The sequence below is a fragment of the Brassica rapa genome, chromosome A10 (assembly GCF_000309985.2).
Source record: "Brassica rapa cultivar Chiifu-401-42 chromosome A10, CAAS_Brap_v3.01, whole genome shotgun sequence".
Lineage (NCBI taxonomy): Eukaryota > Viridiplantae > Streptophyta > Magnoliopsida > Brassicales > Brassicaceae > Brassica > Brassica rapa.
The window spans coordinates 16,425,944-16,447,779 of record NC_024804.2 but is presented as its reverse complement, the minus strand read 5'-3'; the positions used below and the strand labels follow the sequence as shown (position 1 = coordinate 16,447,779).

General features: G+C 32.9%; 5 protein-coding genes across 6 annotated transcripts; 3 read left to right on the top strand and 2 right to left on the bottom strand.

The window, feature by feature from the left end:
* The first annotated feature begins 592 nt into the window (after positions 1-592).
* On the top strand, positions 593-12,367 carry LOC103846394 (putative F-box protein At5g15660). Its single transcript, XM_033281662.1, has one exon. The coding sequence runs from the start codon at positions 2,213-2,215 to the stop codon at positions 3,368-3,370; it is 1,158 nt and encodes a 385-aa protein (XP_033137553.1). The 5' UTR covers positions 593-2,212; the 3' UTR covers positions 3,371-12,367.
* Positions 6,065-9,480, bottom strand: LOC108870219 (DNA-directed RNA polymerase 2, chloroplastic/mitochondrial). Its single transcript, XM_033282928.1, has 7 exons — positions 8,997-9,480; positions 8,816-8,866; positions 8,483-8,557; positions 8,205-8,252; positions 7,977-8,091; positions 7,791-7,894; positions 6,065-7,690 (listed from the first exon to the last, which is right to left on the bottom strand). Exons 1-7 carry the CDS (start codon positions 9,423-9,425, stop codon positions 7,457-7,459), a joined length of 1,056 nt encoding a protein of 351 aa, XP_033138819.1. The 5' UTR covers positions 9,426-9,480; the 3' UTR covers positions 6,065-7,456.
* Positions 11,438-12,888, top strand: LOC103846393. Its single transcript, XM_009123306.3, has 3 exons — positions 11,438-11,528; positions 11,661-11,698; positions 12,094-12,888. Exons 1-3 carry the CDS (start codon positions 11,450-11,452, stop codon positions 12,250-12,252), a joined length of 276 nt encoding a protein of 91 aa, XP_009121554.1. The 5' UTR covers positions 11,438-11,449; the 3' UTR covers positions 12,253-12,888.
* A 173-nt stretch (positions 12,889-13,061) lies between these two features.
* On the top strand, positions 13,062-15,576 carry LOC103846392 (calcium/calmodulin-regulated receptor-like kinase 2). 2 transcript variants are annotated; one of them, XM_009123303.3, is made up of 5 exons: positions 13,062-13,303; positions 13,806-14,182; positions 14,257-14,707; positions 14,773-14,976; positions 15,044-15,576. In XM_009123303.3, the coding sequence occupies exons 2-5, from the start codon at positions 13,854-13,856 to the stop codon at positions 15,398-15,400; spliced, it is 1,341 nt and encodes a 446-aa protein (XP_009121551.1). In that variant the 5' UTR covers positions 13,062-13,303; positions 13,806-13,853; the 3' UTR covers positions 15,401-15,576. The 2 variants fall into 2 exon arrangements, with proteins under 2 accessions (XP_009121551.1, XP_009121552.1); XM_009123304.3 differs by having other exon boundaries at positions 13,083-13,312.
* A 1,181-nt stretch (positions 15,577-16,757) lies between these two features.
* Positions 16,758-18,853, bottom strand: LOC103846391 (rhamnogalacturonan I rhamnosyltransferase 1). Its single transcript, XM_009123302.3, has 8 exons — positions 18,547-18,853; positions 18,395-18,462; positions 18,227-18,315; positions 17,978-18,143; positions 17,605-17,894; positions 17,314-17,518; positions 17,075-17,232; positions 16,758-17,004 (listed from the first exon to the last, which is right to left on the bottom strand). The coding sequence occupies exons 1-8, from the start codon at positions 18,851-18,853 to the stop codon at positions 16,758-16,760; spliced, it is 1,530 nt and encodes a 509-aa protein (XP_009121550.2).
* Positions 18,854-21,836: the final 2,983 nt, after the last annotated feature.

Here is a 21,836-nt window from a genome sequence, read left to right as displayed (position 1 = left end):
GTTTTATTATTTTTTAATAAGGAAACATTAGTCTGTTTAATCTGGATATCAGTTCGGTTTTAGGTTATTTTTTTGGTTTTCAATCTCCTAAAATATAACAATTATTTTAAATCAAGATTTATTTAGTTTGTTCGGTTAAAATGTTTAATGTTTTTGCTTTTTTCATGTGATAATAAAAAAAAACTATTATTTGTTTGTTTTCATGTCATGAATCTTAGATAGTTGGATGTCGAATCAATGGTTTCATATTATAGTTTGTAAACGGATAATAGTTAAAAAAAGAAAAGAAAATTATTAAGGCAAATCATTTTACTAAAATTTGGTCGACAGTGAAAGAATCATTAAGAAAAAGAATATTTTAACTTCTAAAAAAATTAGATATTCAGTTTGTGGTAAATACTTAGTTATAAGTTGAAGAGATGGAAAAAAGAAAAAAATGTTTATATTTATTAATTGGTCTACCAATTTAATTATGAATATGAGTTATGTATATAAATATTATAGAATTTTTATTTCTTATTCTATAAATAAAAAGTGAATTAGTATTTATTTATAATTATATTTAATATTTATTATGAATTTTATTATTTTGACGGAAATGTCAAAAATAAATATTTATATTTAAATATAAACTATTAAAATATATTATTTTTATGAATTTTATTATTTATTATTCTATAAATAAAAAGTGAATTTATATTCATTTATAATTATATTTAACATTTATTATGAATTTTATTATTTTGACGGAAATTTCAAAAATAAATAAATATTTATATTTAAATATAAATTATTAAAATATATTATTAAGTGTAATCTTTGAAAAAGATACTTAAGAATCTTTTAGATATCTTATTTTGAAAATTAAAATAATATGTTAGATATGATATATATTTAATAATAACTAAGTTAGTTGAAGGAAAAATAATACAAAATTACATTGTTAACTAGGGTCGGACCCGCCCGTAGGGCGGATAAGCAAATGAACGAAATTATATAAATATATTTAAAATTAAATAGAGAGTTTATTTTAATTATTTTCCTTAGCACCTTACAAAAAACATGTCTGCTAACAAAAATTTTCATTTGGTCAGCAATCTCAAACCCTATAAGAATAAGCGGCGTGTTCAAGTGAAATTGATTCACTCATGAATACAAAACCCATTTTATGCTGATGAAACCTTAAAAATGGTTTTAGCTGATGAAACAATTAGTTTTATAATCTGAACATTTTTTTATTTATTTTTTTGATATGTATGTTTCTGGTAGATTTTTTTTTTAGGGTAATAAAATTCAGTGTTAAGCGAGAGAACTAAACAAAAATGGCCCAAACTAAAAAATATAATAATAATGGGCCTTTGAAAATAGATAAGCTATGTTTCAAATTGTTTAGAAAACATAAGCATATTAGTTTATATTAATTAACTCAATTCATATTTAATAATCTGTTTTCTAAGTTCAAATAAAAAAAAATTGATTACACATGCTAAGTTTTAATAAGATAGATGACTAATATAGTAGTGTTACAAAAAAAAAAGATGACTAATATAGAAATAATATTACACTTAAGATGACTTACTTTTTACTTTTGCTAAAAATATTCAAACTCATTTTTAAACAAATAACATTATTTTCATTTTTTAAGTTTATTATACAATTGACGGTAACAGATGAATAACCATATTAACTTCATCGATCTTAGATATATTACTAATTTGTCAAAATTGTAGTATAGTTTTATATACAGTATATCATGGTGTAACAAGATATAATTATATCATAAAAAAATTGAAATCAACACCCGATTGCGCAGATTTAGCTCTAGTCTATTTTAAAATGTAAATTTGAGGTTTGTTGGCCGGTCATATCCCAAATGGGTTTAAACCCAAAATATCTAAAGTCCAAATAAGCTTAGGTCAAAAGACTCAAGTTTTTTGATTATACAACTAAGTCCAAACCCGATAATTTATAGAATTGGGTGGGTTCGAATTCCGAGTTTCGGTCCTGACTCCTGACATGTCTAAATAGCATGACCCCTTTTTAATTTAAGCTTCTGGTGTACGGAGTTAGAGAGATTTACTAGGGTTAGATCTAATCTAGGGTTTTTAACCAAGACCTATATATAACCTTATTTATTACCTACGCTCCTCTTTTAAAAGAGAAAAGGCAAAGAGTAGATGGAGAGAGATATATTTAGGGTTTAGAAACAAGCATGATGATCACACGCAGCAAAAAGAATAAAACCACCTTTACCACTAATCCACAAACCTCAAGCAGCTTTGATGGACTCCCTCTAGACTTGGTGATTGAGATTCTTGGAAGATTTCCTATAAAATCGATAGCTAGGTTTCTTCTAGTATCCAAGTTATGGGCTACCATCATCCACAGTCGAGATTTTATTGAATCTTTTCCCCTTGGTTCTTGTTCTTCTCAACCACGTTTCCTAATCGCTTTCAGTGGTCTAGATATAAAGAAAGGAACGCATTACGCAAAAGAAGATTGGTACTTCTTCTCGTCGTCTTTCCTCTCGCGCTCATCATGTTCATTACCACCTGTGTACCGTTCGCATTACGTTAAAGGACTATTATGCATCGGAAGTGGTCGAGAACAATTCATAGTTAACCCCACCAGTGGTAAGTCCATAGCTTTACCCAGAGTCAGAACCAGAAGAAGGACCACAAAAAGTTTTTTTGGATATGATCAAGTTAATGATGAGTATAAAGTATTGTGCTTGACGGAAGCACTAAGTGGTCTTCATGCTGAAGAACCTTCGTCTCAGCATCAAGTATTCACATTAGGAGCTAAGAAAAAATCATGGAGAATAGTAGAATGTAGCATTCCTCACCGTCCTTGTTCTAGCGGTGTGTGCATAGATGGTTTTATATATTATGCTGCTAAAACGGGTTCGCAACGCAGCTTAATGAGATTTGATTCGAGGTCTGAAGAGTTTCATCTTATTACTAGAGTACCCTCAGAGATTGTACTATCTAAGGATCAATATAGTCACGCTATGATTATAAACTACCAAGGGAAAGTAGCAATACCCACCAAAACATCAACATACACGTTTGATGTGTGGGTTATGGATCAAAATGCTGAAGAACGTAAATGGTTGAAGAAACTTACATTCAGTGTTGAACCTTGGAAGAGTGCATGTAGGTTTATATACTTCAAAGGCATCACTCAGACGGGTGAGTTTATTATGGCACCATACAGCTACGACTCTGAAAATGTTTATGTTGCCCTTTACAACCACTACACTGATACCTTAAGAAAAGTTAAGGTCCAAGTAAGCGCAGACTTTAACTTCAAGCCTAATCTGCCTGGAATTTTCTTTTCAGATTACATAGAGTGTGTTCGGTTTTTGTAGAATATGTTTTGTTTTTTTTTTTTCTAAACCGTTGATTAGTTTTATTTCATAAACTATGATCCCCATATTTTCTCAAACTTAATTTGTCTGCTTAGTAACAAATAAAACTTTCGTTGTTGAATGTCTGGAATTTATTACTAAGCGTGAACATACAAGTTAAGTATTTATAACACCAAACTATTCACACACAAACAAATTGCCTATTGGAAAAAACATACAAATAACCAAATAATCTTTACATGTTTGCGATTGCTGTGACAAAAGGCACCAATCTTCAGTAATCTCCTCTACCCAAAGCCACATCATTCAACGCTTCCCAACATAGAGTGCTTTCCACTAGCATAAGCAATATGACTCGTTTAATCTAAAGATGAAGTTACAAGATTTCTATTATATATAGCTCGTCTTTTTTTTCTTCCTTCTTACACACAGAACTCAAGCCTTGGGATGACACTCTGTTCTGCAGGAATCTCTCATCAATGCTTCTTGAGAGAGCTTCGAAGATCTCTGAGGATCTAATGAAGCCATCGGATTTATTTATCAGTTGATAGATTCTGTTTTTCGGTGATGGTAAACAGAAACAATGCTGCAGTTGTATCTTGGGAATCTGAGCGCCATAAAACCGTCACACTACGGGGCGTTTAAAGATTTAAGAAAAGAAAAAGACTGTAGGCACCAAATTTACTAGATAGGCAAATTTGATATGTAAAGCAAAAAATTTACAAATAACATGAATAAAAAATATAATAATATAATACCAAAGTTGAAAAAGAACTAGGTTGAAGCAGAGTCGAGATTAGATCTCTTTCCTTAATCCTTTAAACGCCCGTAGTGTGCCGGTTTGATACGTTTAAGAATCCCAGGATACAACTGCCTATATCTTCAGTCTCACAGCACTTGAGAACCAAAGCCTGTCGAACTTATTTCTATGTTATACTCTCAGACACAAAACAAAAAGAAATAGGAGAAAGTGGTTTTGTTTGTATTGGATGTGTGTTTTGAGAATGAGAAGAGCATGACCTTTATATAGAATATAAAGTCTAACGTGTGCTACTGCGAGCACTAAATGGAGATGGTGGTTTTTGATTCCTTCATAATGACTATTAAGAGGTGATTGATTTTCATATGTTACGAAAATAAATTCACAAAATCAACTTGACATTGGTCAAAGATTTAGTCAAGTAGTAATGAAGAGCCTTGGTCAAAAACGTGAGAATCATTCTCTACACCAAGAGATAATATGCTTGTATTATTTATTTAAATAATTAGCAAATGAATTTGGGCTAACAAGATTAATCTTATTTGATTAATTCCAAAACTTGATCCAGCCCAAATATCTCTTTTTATAATACACCAAAGTGTCTATAAAGTTTTTTTTATAACTTTGTTATAACTTCTCCATTTTAAACACAAGAGGTTTCTTACCTCACAATTCTAATATAGATATTTTACAAATAATCTATTTTAGACTTTCATTTCTCATTCAAACGAACTTCGTTTTTGATATATGATTACACTATACCATAGTGCTCATAACAATGAATCCTACGATTCCACAATCCGGTCATTTCGACAATCAAATTGCTCGAAAAATTTACCGGAATATTGGCCATAGCCATTTGTCCAAAAAACAGTTCCAACAATCCCCCACATGAATAGAAATGACTCTAGACACTAGACGACTCGATAGACTTGACAGACTTGACTACCTAGACAAGACTCGACAAGACTCAAAAAGACTCGATAAAAACAACTTTTGAGAGTATAAACAAAAAATCCACTGCATGATGAGTTGGTAGCAATTTTTCAGCCTTGAACCAGTCATTGTTAATAACTATCGGATTTACTCGGCCAGGAGGTGGCCATGATGTCTTGAACCTCCCGGGCTTTGGTGTAAACCTAGACAATAGCCAAAACACAGCTTCATTTTTTCATAGATTAGGTTCTCTATTGTGTTCATTTTGGCCGTGAACAGTCCTGGTAATCATGAGTGAACTTGGAGAATATAGCCTTTCCTTCATTCTCCTAGAAACGGCCCCATTTCACACTCATCAGGTGATTTGCCATTAGTTTTGTTTAGAGGAGTATCATGTACTACTCCATTCATATTTCAAAACAATGAACACAAATCATTAAAAGCTAATGCTTATCCTGTATTCCTTACATGTAGCACTGTTTAATCATCATAGGAACTGGGTATAGACCGAAGTCTTACAGTGCTTTGGGCAGACTTAGTTTCACTTAGTTGTCTCCTTGAACCTATTTCTTGGGATCTCCAGTCAGTTAGGTAGAGTTACCGCGAAACCTCATCTTAATTCACAGGCGACCCATTCCTTTTGATGATATAACAATTTGATCTCATGACACACCTATAATAAAAGGATCCTAGGTTGTCATCATAGTGAACATAATCTCTTGATATTAGTCGAGATCAATTGTTGGAAGCAGCCCATAACTTTTAAGTACATAACTTAATACTATAGTTATAGCTTTTCAGTATTTATTTAACTGAATTACTTGTGTGGTAAGATTTACTCACCCCCACATTTTCTGAATTAACTTAGAAATTATATTTTCCAAGTCTCATATTTTGAACATATTTTAAAGCACACAAATATAGTGATTTAATTCAAAATGTTCGTTTTCTCTCCAAGAGAGGTCGATGGGGGTTTTTCTTTTTCTTTATACATTTTTTTTTTTTTTTTCATACACAATGTTTTTCCATGAACAAACAATTGTAGAAAAAATTCAATCAAATAAGAAAAAACTGCATTATTCTTTATTGAATTGAAATGGAAAAACAAATGAAAAACATCCCTTACATATTTTAAGGTAGGACTGTCTTAACACACATTTTGACAAGTCCACCTTGAACAAACCCCTTTCCCAAGTAAACCCCATGTTTCTTGAGTACAACCTTATCAGAATCAAAGGTTATAGCAAATCCAGCTTTGCTCAAAAGTGAACCGGAAATCAGATTCTTCCGCATATCTGGTACATGCTTCACATTCTTAAGAGTTATCTCTTTTCCTGATCAATTGGTGACAGCTTGTCCTGTGGGAATGCTGTTAAAGGGTGAGGTCCTAGGTTCGAGGCCCACCAACAACCTAATTATGGAGTTAGTGAGAACTCATAATAGAGGGGTTGGGGTCGGTGCGCTGCAGGGCTGTGAGCCTGGGGCCCACGGGACAGGTAGTTCCCACGGGGCGGGTTGTCACAAAAAAAAGTCGATTTTCTAAGACTGTAGGCACCAAATTTACTAGATAGGCAAATTTGATATGTAAAGCAAAAAATTTACAAATAACATGAATAAAAAATATAATAATATAATACCAAAGTTGAAAAAGAACTAGGTTGAAGCAGAGTCGAGATTAGATCTCTTTCCTTAATCCTTTAAACGCCCGTAGTGTGCCGGTTTGATACGTTTAAGAATCCCAGGATACAACTGCCTATATCTTCAGTCTCACAGCACTTGAGAACCAAAGCCTGTCGAACTTATTTCTATGTTATACTCTCAGACACAAAACAAAAAGAAATAGGAGAAAGTGGTTTTGTTTGTATTGGATGTGTGTTTTGAGAATGAGAAGAGCATGACCTTTATATAGAATATAAAGTCTAACGTGTGCTACTGCGAGCACTAAATGGAGATGGTGGTTTTTGATTCCTTCATAATGACTATTAAGAGGTGATTGATTTTCATATGTTACGAAAATAAATTCACAAAATCAACTTGACATTGGTCAAAGATTTAGTCAAGTAGTAATGAAGAGCCTTGGTCAAAAACGTGAGAATCATTCTCTACACCAAGAGATAATATGCTTGTATTATTTATTTAAATAATTAGCAAATGAATTTGGGCTAACAAGATTAATCTTATTTGATTAATTCCAAAACTTGATCCAGCCCAAATATCTCTTTTTATAATACACCAAAGTGTCTATAAAGTTTTTTTTATAACTTTGTTATAACTTCTCCATTTTAAACACAAGAGGTTTCTTACCTCACAATTCTAATATAGATATTTTACAAATAATCTATTTTAGACTTTCATTTCTCATTCAAACGAACTTCGTTTTTGATATATGATTACACTATACCATAGTGCTCATAACAATGAATCCTACGATTCCACAATCCGGTCATTTCGACAATCAAATTGCTCGAAAAATTTACCGGAATATTGGCCATAGCCATTTGTCCAAAAAACAGTTCCAACAAGAAATACGGTGAATCTAACACCACTTTTAAATCCAAATCTCCTCGTTCAGGCAGAGGAGGAAAGTCTAAATGAGGAAATGATTTCTCAAAACTTTCCAGCAACTGTTGATAAAAAATGGAAAAACAGCTATGTTATGATCAGCCTTCCACATGCCATATATACACTGAACTAACTGAAGATGGACACAACGGTGAAGCTTACATTCTCTAGTATCGGCTGTGCATATAGCTCAACAAACTTTTCCCGTAATATCTTGTTCAATTTATCAACGTCGCACGCATGTGTCCAAAACGAGTCATGAACTCCTGTTAACAAGCAATGGGTTAGTTGACAAAAGATCAAGATGGAAATCCAAAAACAATTTTAAGTTGTGAAAAAGGACAGAACCTGCAAAACACAAGCCTGCTCTTTTGCAGGTAACTGCAGTCATCATCATATGACACCCGTCCAGAGAGTGAATAAAATTTGGAGGAAAAGCTGTCCTTTGTCTCCTTACAACGACCTGCCAAAACCAAATCCCACAAACCTTTTTCTGAGAATAAGCCAGCATCATACTCTCTTTCTTTACATATCTTTTGTTAATAAGCAAAACCTAAGGTAAAAGCTGAGGCAGACCTTATCAGTTTCACGCTGAAGCGATAAGGTTTGGAGGGATGTCTTTACCTGCATTCATTTCCATAGAAAATAAGACATCCATTACATTTATACTCTGTGTTCCCATTTCAAGCTAAGGTTGCACAACAGGAAGACCCAACGGTGTTGTCCACCGAACTGTTTCGTTTTCTGCCGTAATTATCTGCTCGTAGAAAGATTTTGTTGTTTGTTTCATTTCATAAGGAATTGTAAGAGTACAAAAGTAAATAAAATAGACGTTGAAAAAAATGACTACACACCTTTGCACATTCACCAAACCAACGCATGATGGCGCGTGCAGCTTCAAACATTTCATCTATAGCAGTTGATGTTACCTGCCCAACGATCATTTTTACTTTTGATTAGCTTCCAAAAGTACATGAGAACTGAAAAGTACTTTAATCCTTTTGAGCACATATTCTTTGAAGACCAGACGAAACGAAAAAGTTTCAAATCAAGATTTTTCTAGTGTAAAGTACTCTCATATGTCGCTAATATATATACCTTTGCTCCATAGCAAGCTGCCCCGAAAGTTTCTAGTGTAAAGTACTCTCATCTGTCGCTAATATTAAAAATAAAAACAAGAGAATTACTGTGTCTCTACCAAGCGCCGCATAATGCTGAAAACCATTGCAGGAACCATCCTGACCAGAACCAAAGTGCAAGAAAGAAGTTCGTTTTAAGGCACACACTGATTGAAAGAGAAACTACTCATTAGAAACTTTCAATCCTGAAGGAGGAGATGTCAATGTGTTAACGTCTGCTAGAAAGTACCTGATGTATAGGAATGTGAGAGAGAACTGTCTCCGGGGATGGACTTCTGAGAGCTTCGGTGAGATTTATGCACACAGCCAAGCACTGGAACGGGTCCTCAGCTTGCAGCCACCATCTGCTTCCTTCAAGTGGTCTGTCTGCCGAATCAAATATGTCCTCCAAGTGATTTTCGGTGAAAGCTAGCCGTCCCTCGTATGATAACTTATCTACACCACCAGCATACAAGTTTGCTAATTGTATCTTCAGCCAGCGTAAGCCTGGACTTCTCAGAGGCCTTCCCTCAGCAAACTCCAAAACACCCCGACACAGATCAGAACCGAGATGGTTTAAATGTGGGGGCATTGGATATGCACGTCCTCTGAAGTCAATATTGTGGGGATAGTAAAAACCTTCCTCGTCTTTCATCTTCTGTGCTACCTGTGAGGACATTGGTTTCTTTTTTTTTTTTATAACGTCGTACTTTATTAAGAATAACTTGAGTTTACATAAAAATGATAGATAAAAGGAGAAGTTCCAAAATGTTGTTCCTTTGCCAACTTGTCCGAAGAATCCATTGCATCTTTAAGTCTTCCATCATTTTTGTCTGCCACCAATGTATTTCCCGTATCCAGTTGTATAGACCAAAGTGTAACACTCTGTTCTGAATAATGTCATTAGCTTTCTTGCATCACTTTCAATTATCACCTTCTTAAACCCTTTACCCCAACAGTATTGTAAAGCCATGAGTATTGCTTGTAATTCACTCTCAAGCGCACTTTGAACTCTTCTTCCTACACATTGGACTGCTCCCATATATCTTCATGTATCATTTCTCAAAGCCCAACCAGCTGCTCTACTCTCTATTATAGTTCTCAAAAACGACTAATCCACATTGCATTTAATGTAGGAAAACCTCTTATTGAATAGATGGGTTGAGGCCATTTTACCATATATATTGGGGACTGGGGTTTACAACCATATCATGAAAAAGATCATAGATATGTTTTGATAGACAACTAAAGATCCTGAAAGAGTTGTGTTAACTTAACAGATATTTCAAAAATCTGCTATTGAACATGGAAACCAGATTATTGGTCTTTGTCACATACATACCCGTTGTTATCGCCGCTTACCATATAGATAACTGACTCGCAACCTAATGGTCCTGATGATCCAGCTAACACCCTTTTTCTTGCACCTAAGTTGTATAGTCTCTGTGAAGTATTGTTAAGAGCACACTTTATACTTAATTTGTGTGAGATGAAAATTTGTATCAGTTTTATGAATTTATTTGTACTATAAAATAATGGCAGAGTTTAGTTTACTGATATTTGAGCTGGGGGAGTTTTGATCAGGAGATTTGCATAGTCTAGTCCACTGTAGATTTGGCTGTTTGAGTATCTCCCAGGCATAAGGTAGATGTTGAAGTAACCATTGCTTCCTATATTATTTTGGATTCTCATTTCTGTACAAATACGAAAACTAACAGAGTATTATTTGAAAAAAATTATGATGTTAGTTTATTGCATAGTAAACATTTCTATAATATTTTATAATGTGTGGAAGTTCAAGAAGAGACCACAAGGATGGAACCGGAGAATCCGTCCTCGTGTCTCACAAAGAATATATCAATTTCGATGTTCAAACTATAGTATGTATAATAAATTTGATTAAAAATTCATCCAACAATGCATTTTTTTTTTAACAAATTGATGGTTAAAACTTAAAAGGGATCTTTTTGGGTAAAATAAAAATCTGAGACTTATTTAGAAACCCTAAGAAACTAAATTGTTAATTTAAATCAATCAATACAAGTGTTTATAAACACTAAAATTTAAGACTAGCTTCAAAGCTTCCTAAATCTTAACTAACCATGTTTTACTTCAAGAACGTTTCGTATATACTCCCTCTGTTCGGATTTATATGACGTTTTAGAAAGATTAGAAACTGGCACATAAATTAAGAATGTTGCTATAATATCTATTTTAACCTTTCATTTATGTTTTATTTTCAATTGACTTCATATCATTATCACTAGAGATCATTAATTGCAAGGGTAGAAAAAGTCATATGTTATCTTTTTTTACTTAGGACTTTGTGAACGTCAAGTATTATGAGACAAAAGAAAATCTCTAAAACGTCTAATAATTTCGAACGGAGGGAGTATGTATCTCCTACTTTTGCTCTGTAATCAGCGAATGAAATAAGACTAGCTAATGTTATTTATCAAAAGAAAAAAAAAGGCTAGACATGTTTTTTTCTTAAGTTTATCAATAAGTACATCTTTAATATAAACCTCCTCGCCATTACCAAGAAGAAGTATCTTTTTGTCGGAAACCCTAGCTAGTCTCTTATTTTCACAAAATCTATGACATCTTATATATAAAAACCCAGCTATATCTCGATCATTGACGTCAAATTTAAAGTACATTAAGTACTGATCAAATACAACAACCAACGAGATAAATCAAAATATGTCGAAAACAGTTGTGAAGTTACAGACACTCCTGTTAGGGTTTCTCTTCCTCATATATGTTCTTCATGTGCTTCGAGGTTTGTATCTACTCATTAGTTTGATGGTGATATGATGTTGATGATGATATATCATTGTGTATATTCTGTCCTTAGATACATGTTTCTTCTCTTCATAAAGACATTAGTCTTGACGATGTTAAGTATATGTAGGTGGATCTCTTGCTGGAGATCTCTTGATAGGAAGGAAGGTAAATTAACAAAGTTTTAATTAAATTAGCTTTTGGTTTTTTATTCATTAAAGTTGACTGATTTTCATTTGAAACAATAACATCACGTACAATTAGAAAAATTGTATATATCGTTCAAATCCAGTTTATCATTGAGTTTTCGATGAAATCATTGTAATTACTCTTTGATTTAAATTTCCGTTGCATTTCTTTTTGTTTCTGCATCAGGTTGAAATATGTTAAAAATAAAACTATTTTTTAGACTATAAAAATACATTTCAGCTTTTGAATAAATTTTTTTGGATGTGGTGAACTTTTGATTTAATCATTCGAATCGAAAACTCTCAAAAGTTCTTTTTTTTTGAGAAAAAAATTCTCTAAAAAGTTGACTGATCTCTTTGTCAAATATTAAGCAGTTTTCGCAGCTCACATCTCGGGTTGAAACAACAAATGTAGCTACTCGATCGTTGAAAGATTCAGTGTCAACAGATTTAGAAAGAGAGGTGGATCACTTAATGAGGCACGAGTATCCCTCACCAGTGAATCCAAAGAAAAGAAGTCCGGTTCACAATTGATCAACTTTCGAGCAACTGTTCTTTTAAATAGTAGTTTAATAAGTTTCTTGAAATGGATGTAATATTGCTGAATATGAGTACATTATATTACTTACAAAGGGTTCATTGACTGGAATAGTGTTGTGTATTATCCTGGAGATTCAGATTCTCATATATTTGGAGATATATAGGTTAAAGTCAACATTTGTTTAGATATTTGAATGTTGAGGTCAAGTAGATTCGTCTTACACTTTTATATACACATAATTTGGTCTAGTTAGCTTTTATAATATTGAAAGTAAAAGTAGTTTGTCATGCATGGTAATAGCCTTACACTGAAATATATTCCACACAAGATTATTTGTTAAGACAAAACACACATATCACACAATCATATACTTTATAATGTGTATGGTATTTTCTCTAATAATTTTATTAAATAGGAGATATTAGTTGCCAAAATATATATGTTCAAAGCAAACCAAGCTGGATTTGGTCAAGTCATAAATTGTGAACTTCTGACAAAGTAATATCAATTATATTATATTATGATTTTTGCACCAACTTGAAGTACCAACTTTTGATCAAAACAAAAAAAAAAGTACCACCTTTTATTTGTTTAGTCATGTATTTGAGTCATGCTTCAAAAGCTTAAATCATTCACCCCATGAATTAGAAAAGGAGAAAACATATTAAAGTTCAAAATCATAATTAAAAAAACATTAGTTTCAGAATATATATCATTTTCAGAATAAAATTTTAATTAAGTAAACGCGTTTAAAAGCCAACAAATATTCCCTGTGAAAAGGGAAAAAAAAAAAGAAGAATTAAATGCTACAGTTAGCTCATCCCTCTCTGTTCCTTTGTTGATCAGTTTACTTTATGGACGAAGTCCTCTTCTAGATTTTGACTTTTGTCCTCAAAAGCGGAATAAGAAGGAGGAGAACACTAGCATCTTGCACAGATCAAGCCCCTAGATCTTCTCCTCCTTGGCTTCGTCCTGTCTAAGAAGAGAGTGCTCAGTAGCTTTCTGCTTCTCCTTGGATTTCAAAATTTGCGATTTCTTGGAAAGGTAAAAAAGGTCGTCTCTTTTCTTATCTCGAGAGTATTTTGATGGAACCCATTTCGATTCTGATGTTTGATTGGTTGGTAGGAATATATAAACATTCGAACTCACTAGTGTTTAGAGAAAAGTTGTGATCTTTGCCTTTGAATCTGTGATTAGCTGCCACTAAGGTTGCTTGTTAACTATAGGGTTTCGTTAAGTAAAGAAAAAAGGTTGGATCTTTGATCTCTCTATATCCAATTTTGTTATTGAACAGTGACATTTTGAAGAAAGATTGAACCTTTGATGCTTATTTCCACTTTTGGAATTAGTTAATTGATGCCAATCTAGTGATTTTCCTATGCTCTTTGATATAAAAAGAAGATTTTGTTGAAGTTCTTGTCTAGTGTTATGAGATCACACCGAGTAGTTTGTTAGTCTTTACCAAACTTAGAGTTCGTTCATATACAATTGTCTAGATGATGATTATCTTGAGAGTTAAATGTAACGGTCATTCTTCTTGATGCAGGGAAAAAAATGTTATCCTTCTTTGGACTCTTTGAGAAATGATATCAAAATGGTGAATAGGAGTGATTTGGTAGTGATTGGCATCTCGGTTGGTCTCGCACTTGGTCTCTTACTCGCTCTTCTTCTATTCTTCGTCATTAAATGGTACAACGGCCGCTCTCACCTGAGACGATGCGCTAACGAACAGAACATCCCAACTCTACCCGTCCACAAAGCTAAAAGAGCCGTAGTACTAACCCCTGACGATAGCTCAAACACAGCTTCTTCACAGCCACCTGAGAATGCAGCATCACCAACTCAACATCAGCCATGGTGGAACAACAACCATACCAAAGATCTCACTGTTTCTGCCTCCGGCATACCTAAATATCACTACAAGTGAGTCTTCTATTTGACTTTGTATAAACATGTTATAAGGTTGTAGTGGTGACTTATGATCTGAAGTTGTTTAGGGATATTCAGAAGGCAACTCAAAACTTCACAACCATTCTTGGACAAGGATCTTTCGGTCCTGTGTACAAGGCCGTTATGCCTAACGGAGGTTTAGCTGCAGCGAAGGTTCACGCCTCTAACTCAAGCCAAGGTGATAGAGAGTTTCAAACCGAGGTGTCTTTGCTTGGGAGGCTGCACCACAGGAACCTCGTGAACTTGGTGGGTTACTGTGTGGATAAAAGCCACAGGATGTTGATCTATGAGTTCATGAGTAATGGAAGTTTGGAGAATCTTTTGTACGGCAGTGGAGGTGAAGAAACAACACAAGTCTTGAGATGGGAAGAGAGGCTTCAGATCGCTCTTGACATCTCCCACGGCATTGAGTATCTTCACGAAGGGGCCGTGCCGCCTGTTATCCACCGTGATCTTAAGTCTGCAAACATATTGTTAGATCACTCCATGAGAGCTAAGGTAAGAGAGCAAATCTTGAATATGGTTTACTCAACACTGTTTGATTGGTCTTTTTCTTGTGGTAGGTTGCGGATTTTGGGTTGTCTAAAGAGATGGTTTTCGATAGAATGAACTCTGGATTGAAAGGCACTCACGGATACATGGATCCAACGTACATTTCGACTAACAAGTACACTTTAAAGAGCGACATTTACAGTTTTGGAGTCATCATCCTTGAGCTGATCACTGCAATCCATCCTCAACAGAATCTGATGGAATACATCAACCTGGTAAGTTGTTAAAGAAAAGTAAGCTGATATGATCCAGTGACTGACTGATTCTGTTTTATCCTGATAGGCTTCGATGAGTCCAGATGGTATAGACGAGATAGTTGATCAGAAGCTAGAGGGAAACGCAAACATTGAAGAAGTGAGGTTACTGGCCAAGATTGCAAACAGGTGTGTGCACAAGACACCAAGAAAAAGACCATCTATTGGAGAAGTCACACAGTTCATACTAAAGATCAAACAAGGTCGGTCTAGAGGTGGAAGGAGACAAGACACAATGTCATCATCGTTTGGTGGTGTTATGGATGGAGAGGATATGTCAAGGGTTATAAGCAGGATTAAGGATCAGCATGTTGAGTTAGGGTTATTGGCTGGTGTCAAAGAAGAGGATCATCAAGAGAGGAACGGTACTACAACAACATTGTAACTAGGAAGAAAGTCTTTTTTTTTTGTACATACTATTACCCACGTGAGTCTCAAAAATCAAAGATGTTTACAGCTTGCTGACAAGTAAAAAAAAAAATCAGAGAGGTTTATGCTGCATTCTGACTGTGTTGTTTTCTACATTTCGTTACAAGTTTGTAGAACTTCTTGAAAATACTATTAAACATGTGAAAAAGGAGCCAAAAATCAATAAGCAACAACAACCAACTAATATTTTACCTAATTCACAAACTAGTAGACCTCAATAAACAATAGCCACCCACTTTTTGAAACCATTGATTAAATAATGATATCTTGATCAACTTTTTGTGTGTACTTGTTGTGCTGCGAAAGCTATGTAGTGGTGTGTCTCAGTGGATCCAACTGTAATAGTACCAATCAATAAGCAACTAAAAGAAGCTAAGGAGACATATCGCAGCGGCTAAAGCATTATGTAAAAAAAATCCATTTGAAGAAACCACAATGTAGTCTTTCTGTTGAAACATCTTTGAAGATATAAAATTGCAGTGAATGATTATAGTGTCAAATAGTATGAACAGATGAGAGAAACAATGGGAAAAAAACTTGTAGATAATGAGTTTGGTATCGATAACATCAATAACATCTACGGAATTTGATGAGTGGTAGATGAACTGGAATGTCTTGGATCACTCGTTGATAGGAGTGTAAAATAAAGCTACTAATTATTTCTTGGATCACTTGTATACTTAATAGAATAGGTTTTATTTTTTTCTTGGATCACTCGAATACACTTGAAAACTACTCCTACGTTTCTTCAAATGTTGTTTGGGTAGTAGTATATCTTTTTATTGGTTATTTGAATTGTCAATGCTTACATAAGATTCTTTGAAAATGTTATCAATTGTCAAATAAAATGTCAGACACCTATCTGCTTCCACCGATTTCTGTTACAGTGTAACTAGTACAATCTAGATACTACTGTCACTTGCTATTGGATTTATAGATATATCTGAAACTGCATTCAATAATGGTTTATGTTTTTCTTTGTTCTGATTATTGTGTTTTTTCTTATATAGACAATAGTTGCTCAATAGAAAATACTAACTGAAGAGGGGAAATATTAATCTGAAATATAGTGTATAACCAAGGTTTAATTACATAAAATGGCACTTTTTATTTAGCTAACAAAACTGGCAAGGCCATGGATGCCAAACTTTACAACGTAAGCTTCAATCAACATCATTTTTTTTCTCCATCCATGGAAGCTCATACAGAAATCTATTCACCAAGAACTCTAAGTAACTCAAGCCTGTAAATAAAAGAAAAAACTCACTGTAACTCCCATCTCAAAGACTGTAAATATTTTCTTCCGCCAATAATCAAATGACTCTCAGTGGTTCATCTAACAGCTGCAGACATTCTTGCGGGTTGGAGTAGAAGTAGTCTTCTTCCTTGGGTTTATTCGGAATCAATAACCGTCTCTTCGGACTTCCCATTCGAGTAGAGTGAAAGGCCTTCACCATGGATGAGAACACATCCCAAGTCAACAATCCTTCGGTGTATTCATCTATCAGCTTAACTAGAAACTTCCTATTCAGCTGAATTGTCTTCTTAAATCCCAAGAACCTGTAGAAAAACTGGTGTTAGCCTCTTGCCATGGGAAGAAAGAAGAAGAAGAAAGATGACGGCATTTCACCTGCGATGACCTTCAACGACTCTTGCCATGTTCCCATCATTGGTTGGAACAAATATATCGCTCTCAACAGCAACTAGGTAATCCAGTGCAGCCATTTGAGATGAATGGTTCCGGCAAAAATCAAGATCAGAAGATTCTAGTATGGTTTCTTTCCGGACCTGAGTTAGTTATGATAATGGAGTCAACTGAGGATTATAAGTTTGAAATAATTGCAGAAAATTAATGAATTGGCTACTTACCACATTTGGAAAAGCGTCTGTTAAAGCCTTCATCCGCCTTTCACCACCGTAGATTTCTCCAGCAGCTATGTATATTTGAACGTTACGGTCAATACCCAAGGCGGTCAGCGTGAGAGCAGTTTCCTCTGGAGTTAAAGGGCAAAGGCCTTCTTTCCTCTTCTCCTCAGAGTTGATGACTTTCTCTTTCCACCATGGATAAGCATATCTACCAACAAAGATAACATTTACATCAATATATCCATCAAAGTTGGAACAATAAAAGCAAGACTAGATTGTATGATTCTTATGTACCTCATTCTTGTTAATTCTTCTTCTTCCTCGGGGTTGCAACCATGTGAGCACCCGGAAAACGCTAACATATCCATCTCATATCTGAGATGCAAGACGAGAAAGGGACCTTTCTCTCTCAGGATATTGACTACTCGTCTCCCTAGTTCTTCAATCTGAGGAGTAAACTTAAGGCCGTTGAAATTCACTCGGCACCTCAGCTTCTGAACCTCCACAGGCAGTCCATTATTAGCGAGTCTGGAGTCGGTTTTGTTCAGATGCAAGACCTTATGCTTCTTCACCAGTGGAAGAATCTGTTCCGGTTTGAAGAGTTTAGGACCACAAGAAGCAAAGAGTAACTAATCTCGAAAAGGTATCAGAACTTAGAGATATTAACCTGGTTTTGGTAGTAAGACATGTTTGACCAACTAATAGGAGGCATTTCGTGGTACATTCCAAGCTCAACTCTCTTCTTGACCCTTGGAGGCAACTCTTTAAGTATACGAACTTCATCTCTTAACGAAGATATGAAGTGATCCACATCGAAAATGTCTTTAAACTCACTGCCACCAAAGAAGAAAAAATATTACGATATTGTAAAAAAAAAAAACAGAGCACAAAAAAGAAGCTTCAAGTGAAAAAATACCTTGGATCGTTCCAAAAGGAGGTCTTGTCAAGCTCAGGCACAATAAGAGTAACATTCATGTATCGTGCAACAGTAACCATATCGCATATCTGTCGAAACCAGACCAAAAAGTAAGCAAACCATATCACTAAGAGATGAAGAAACTTGGGAGATGTAATCTCATCTTACAGCTGCTCGCATTTGATTGAGTCCTCCATTGCAAGAAACCATAAGATAACCATTGTTCTGATACACCCCTGAGAAAGACAAAACACACAAAAAAAAAATCAGTTTCCAGATTCATCTCTCAAGTTACTCCAACCACAAATCATGACACTTACTTTTAGGAGGAAGCGCGATTTTAGGAGGGAGAGACTTCATCTCCAACGCCGTGGACAAACCACGTTGATTGAAACAAGAAGGCCAACCATTGAATAGTCTCGGTCCCCACATATCTCCCAAAGCCATCAAATGAACGAAACAACTCCAGAGAAGCAACACAGAAACAACCCGAATCATCCATAAGCTCGTAGGAGACCTCGAAGCAAAGGAGTTCCTAAGCTTCTCAGCCTTGCTATTATCTCCTAAAAGCCTAACCTTTATCTCCCATAGTTTCCTGTGGTAAAGAGACTTCTCCATTTTACACATTTTCTAAATCACCTACCTACCCTCAGAGGAATTTCATCGAACACTTAGTGGAGATTAATAATATTGAGACTAATTAACACCCAGAGAAAAATGCTGCTCAGTGAGTGCATTAATCACACCTCGAAAGACTTTAAGATTTTTTTAATCAACCTCTGATCTGACGGAAACAACAGATCTTGCTCAATTAAATAAAGGAATTAAATAGAAAATAAGAATCTCAGTGACAAGTTTCAACTCTTATTAACACAGAAACGATTGAAGCCAACGCTTAACGTAACAGATAAATAAGACAAGGCTTTGAGATTCCGCAATGGTGCGATCGATCTTTTTTTATATAAAAGCTTAGCCGCAAAAAAAAAAAAGCAAAAAAAAAAGGAAAATTCGTGGAAAATGTTTAGCTTCGTCACCGGAGAATGAGTACGTCGGAGATATAGGGAGAAGATCGGTGTGGAATAACAAACAAAAGAGGGAGGGAGAGACGACTAATAAGAATGTGTAGCAAAATCAACTCTTTTTGTAGCAAATCAAATAAAAAAAACGGTATTTTCTTTTTCGTCGGCAAAAACTGTTGTTTATAGACTTTTTTATGTAACGAAATAATTATATTTCCTCCTGTAATATAAATTGTTTGGGATATTTTTTTTTGGTTTGTTGATTTGATGCAAAGCCAAAGTAGACCTTTAATTAAATAAACTAAAAATAATCCCTTATATATTAATTGAGAAACATTTGAAAAGATGTAACCTCAATTTTGTATTAATTAAAAGAGGCCCCAATGCATAGGTGTCACTCAATTAGGTAGTCAATTATATTCAATTGAAAAATAAGTAGGTCCACATTCGATTTTTATATGTTGTTAGATACATAAGTTGGTCAAACTATATGATATAATGATATGATATGATATTTTCTTTCCTTAAATAAAACCTACGGAATTACCATAAATGACTAATATATATATGACAATTAATGAGTTTAATAATAAAGATTTGATAACAATGTATATCTCCTCCATCATTTTTTGTTTAATTTTATATTATTAAAATAAATTAAACAATCAAATTAGCTATAAAAATAAAATTTAGATTTTTTCGTATATGTTATATTTTGAATTTTTAAAAACGACAATAAATGACTAAAACTATTAAAATTATTATGTTAAAAATTAATGATCAATGGTTTAACATTTTTATTATAAGAAGATACACATGATTTTAAAACCATATGAGTAAAAAATATCATTTAATAATAAAATATATATATATATATATATTAAACACTATATACCATAAGATTACATAAATATTTTAATATTAAAACTTTCAATGAATTTTCAAGAACATTTATAAATTATAAACTTATTAAAGATTTCAGATTGAAAATTTTGTTATCGATGATTTAAATATTTTGTTATAAAACGATATGAATGATCATAGAACTGTATGATTATAAATTCTTATTTAATAAATAACTATACAAAATATACTATTACTAGAAAAATAGGTTGATCCATCTTAACTTATATTACACTTTTTATTAAACTAACTATCGAATTGATAAATAACGTACCAAAAAATGTTTTGCACTTTCCTTAAATAAAAGCTACGAAATTACCTAATATGATTAACGTATATGTGAAAATTAATTATAATGAATAATAAATATTTGATAACAATTTTTGTATCTTAGTTATTTTTTTTAATTTTATATTATTAGAATATATTTAAAAATCACATTAAATATATAATAAACACATTTATAATTTTTTTTATATGTTATATTTTGAATTTTTCAAAACGTCTATAAATTATTAGAAATTTGAAGATCCCCACTCTGAAAATTTTGTGATCAATAGATTATTTTTTTTGTCATAATAAGTTACAAATGATCATAAAATTGTATTAATATGAACTTTTATTTAATATTATAAGAAGATACACATTATTTTAAAACCATATGAGTAAAAAATATCATTTAATAATAAAACATATATATATATATAGATTATACTATATACCATAAGATTACATAAATATTTTAATATTAAAACTTTCAATGAATTTTCAAAAACATTTATAAATTATAAACTTATTGAAGATTTCACATTGAAAATTTTGTTATCGATGATTTAAATATTCAGTTATAAAATGATATGAATGATCATAGAACTGTATGATTATAAATTCTCATTTAATAAATGACTATATAAAATATACTATTCTTAGAAAAATAGGTTGGTCCATCTTGACTTACATTATATTTTGTATTAAACTAACTATCGAATTGATAAATAATCTACCAAAAATTTTTTTGCACTTTCTTTAATTAGAAGCTACGGAATTACCTAATATGATTAACGTATATATGAAAATTAATTATTATGAATAATAAATATTTGATAACAATTTTGGTATCTTAGTTCTTTTTTTTAATTTTATATTATTGAAAGATATTAAAAAATCACATTAAATATATAATAAAAACATTTATATTTTTTCTTATATGTTATATTTGAATTTTTCAAAACGTCTATATATTATTAGAAATTTGAATATTCCCACTCTGAAAATTTTGTGATCAATAGATTATTTTTTTGTCATAATAAGTTACAAATGATCATAAAATATAACGCATATGAATTTTTATTTAATAAATATTCAAACTAAATAATATATATATATATATATATATATAAACACTAATGATTTAAAACAACAAGATTGGCTGATCAATTTAGTCGTCTAGTTGAAATCTTTCAAAAGTATGTGAAAGACTAAAGTCAAAGTAAATATGGATTTAGAATAGTAGTTATATTTTACTAACCAAATACCGAAAAAAACTGAACCGAAACGAAACCAACCCGATATCCGGATTGAACACCCGTAATCCAAATGAAGCCAAACTATTGTTTCATTCTCCAAAATATAATAAAAATAATAACTTAATTCCGTGCAAGGCGCGGATCTTATCCTAGTATTATATT

Bases quoted from the DNA above. Each gene is read 5' to 3' on its own strand.
- LOC103846394 (XM_033281662.1), top strand. From the start codon at position 2,213: ATGATGATCACACGCAGCAAAAAGAATAAAACCACCTTTACCACTAAT.
- LOC108870219 (XM_033282928.1), bottom strand. From the start codon at position 9,425: ATGTCCTCACAGGTAGCACAGAAGATGAAAGACGAGGAAGGTTTTTAC. The intron at 8,253-8,482 runs GTGTGTAGTCAT...AAATGAATGCAG, and splicing joins GGTTTGGTGAATGTGCAAAG to GTAAAGACATCCCTCCAAAC. The intron at 8,092-8,204 runs GTCTGCCTCAGC...TGGTTTTGGCAG, and splicing joins TTCAGCGTGAAACTGATAAG to GTCGTTGTAAGGAGACAAAG.
- LOC103846393 (XM_009123306.3), top strand. From the start codon at position 11,450: ATGTCGAAAACAGTTGTGAAGTTACAGACACTCCTGTTAGGGTTTCTC. The intron at 11,529-11,660 runs GTTTGTATCTAC...AAGTATATGTAG, and splicing joins TGTTCTTCATGTGCTTCGAG to GTGGATCTCTTGCTGGAGAT. The intron at 11,699-12,093 runs GTAAATTAACAA...AATATTAAGCAG, and splicing joins ATCTCTTGATAGGAAGGAAG to TTTTCGCAGCTCACATCTCG.
- LOC103846392 (XM_009123303.3), top strand. From the start codon at position 13,854: ATGGTGAATAGGAGTGATTTGGTAGTGATTGGCATCTCGGTTGGTCTC. The intron at 14,708-14,772 runs GTAAGAGAGCAA...TTCTTGTGGTAG, and splicing joins ATCACTCCATGAGAGCTAAG to GTTGCGGATTTTGGGTTGTC. The intron at 14,977-15,043 runs GTAAGTTGTTAA...TTATCCTGATAG, and splicing joins TGATGGAATACATCAACCTG to GCTTCGATGAGTCCAGATGG.
- LOC103846391 (XM_009123302.3), bottom strand. From the start codon at position 18,853: ATGTGTAAAATGGAGAAGTCTCTTTACCACAGGAAACTATGGGAGATA. The intron at 18,316-18,394 runs GTAAGATGAGAT...TGGTTTCGACAG, and splicing joins TCAATCAAATGCGAGCAGCT to ATATGCGATATGGTTACTGT. The intron at 17,233-17,313 runs GTAAGTAGCCAA...TAACTAACTCAG, and splicing joins CAGACGCTTTTCCAAATGTG to GTCCGGAAAGAAACCATACT.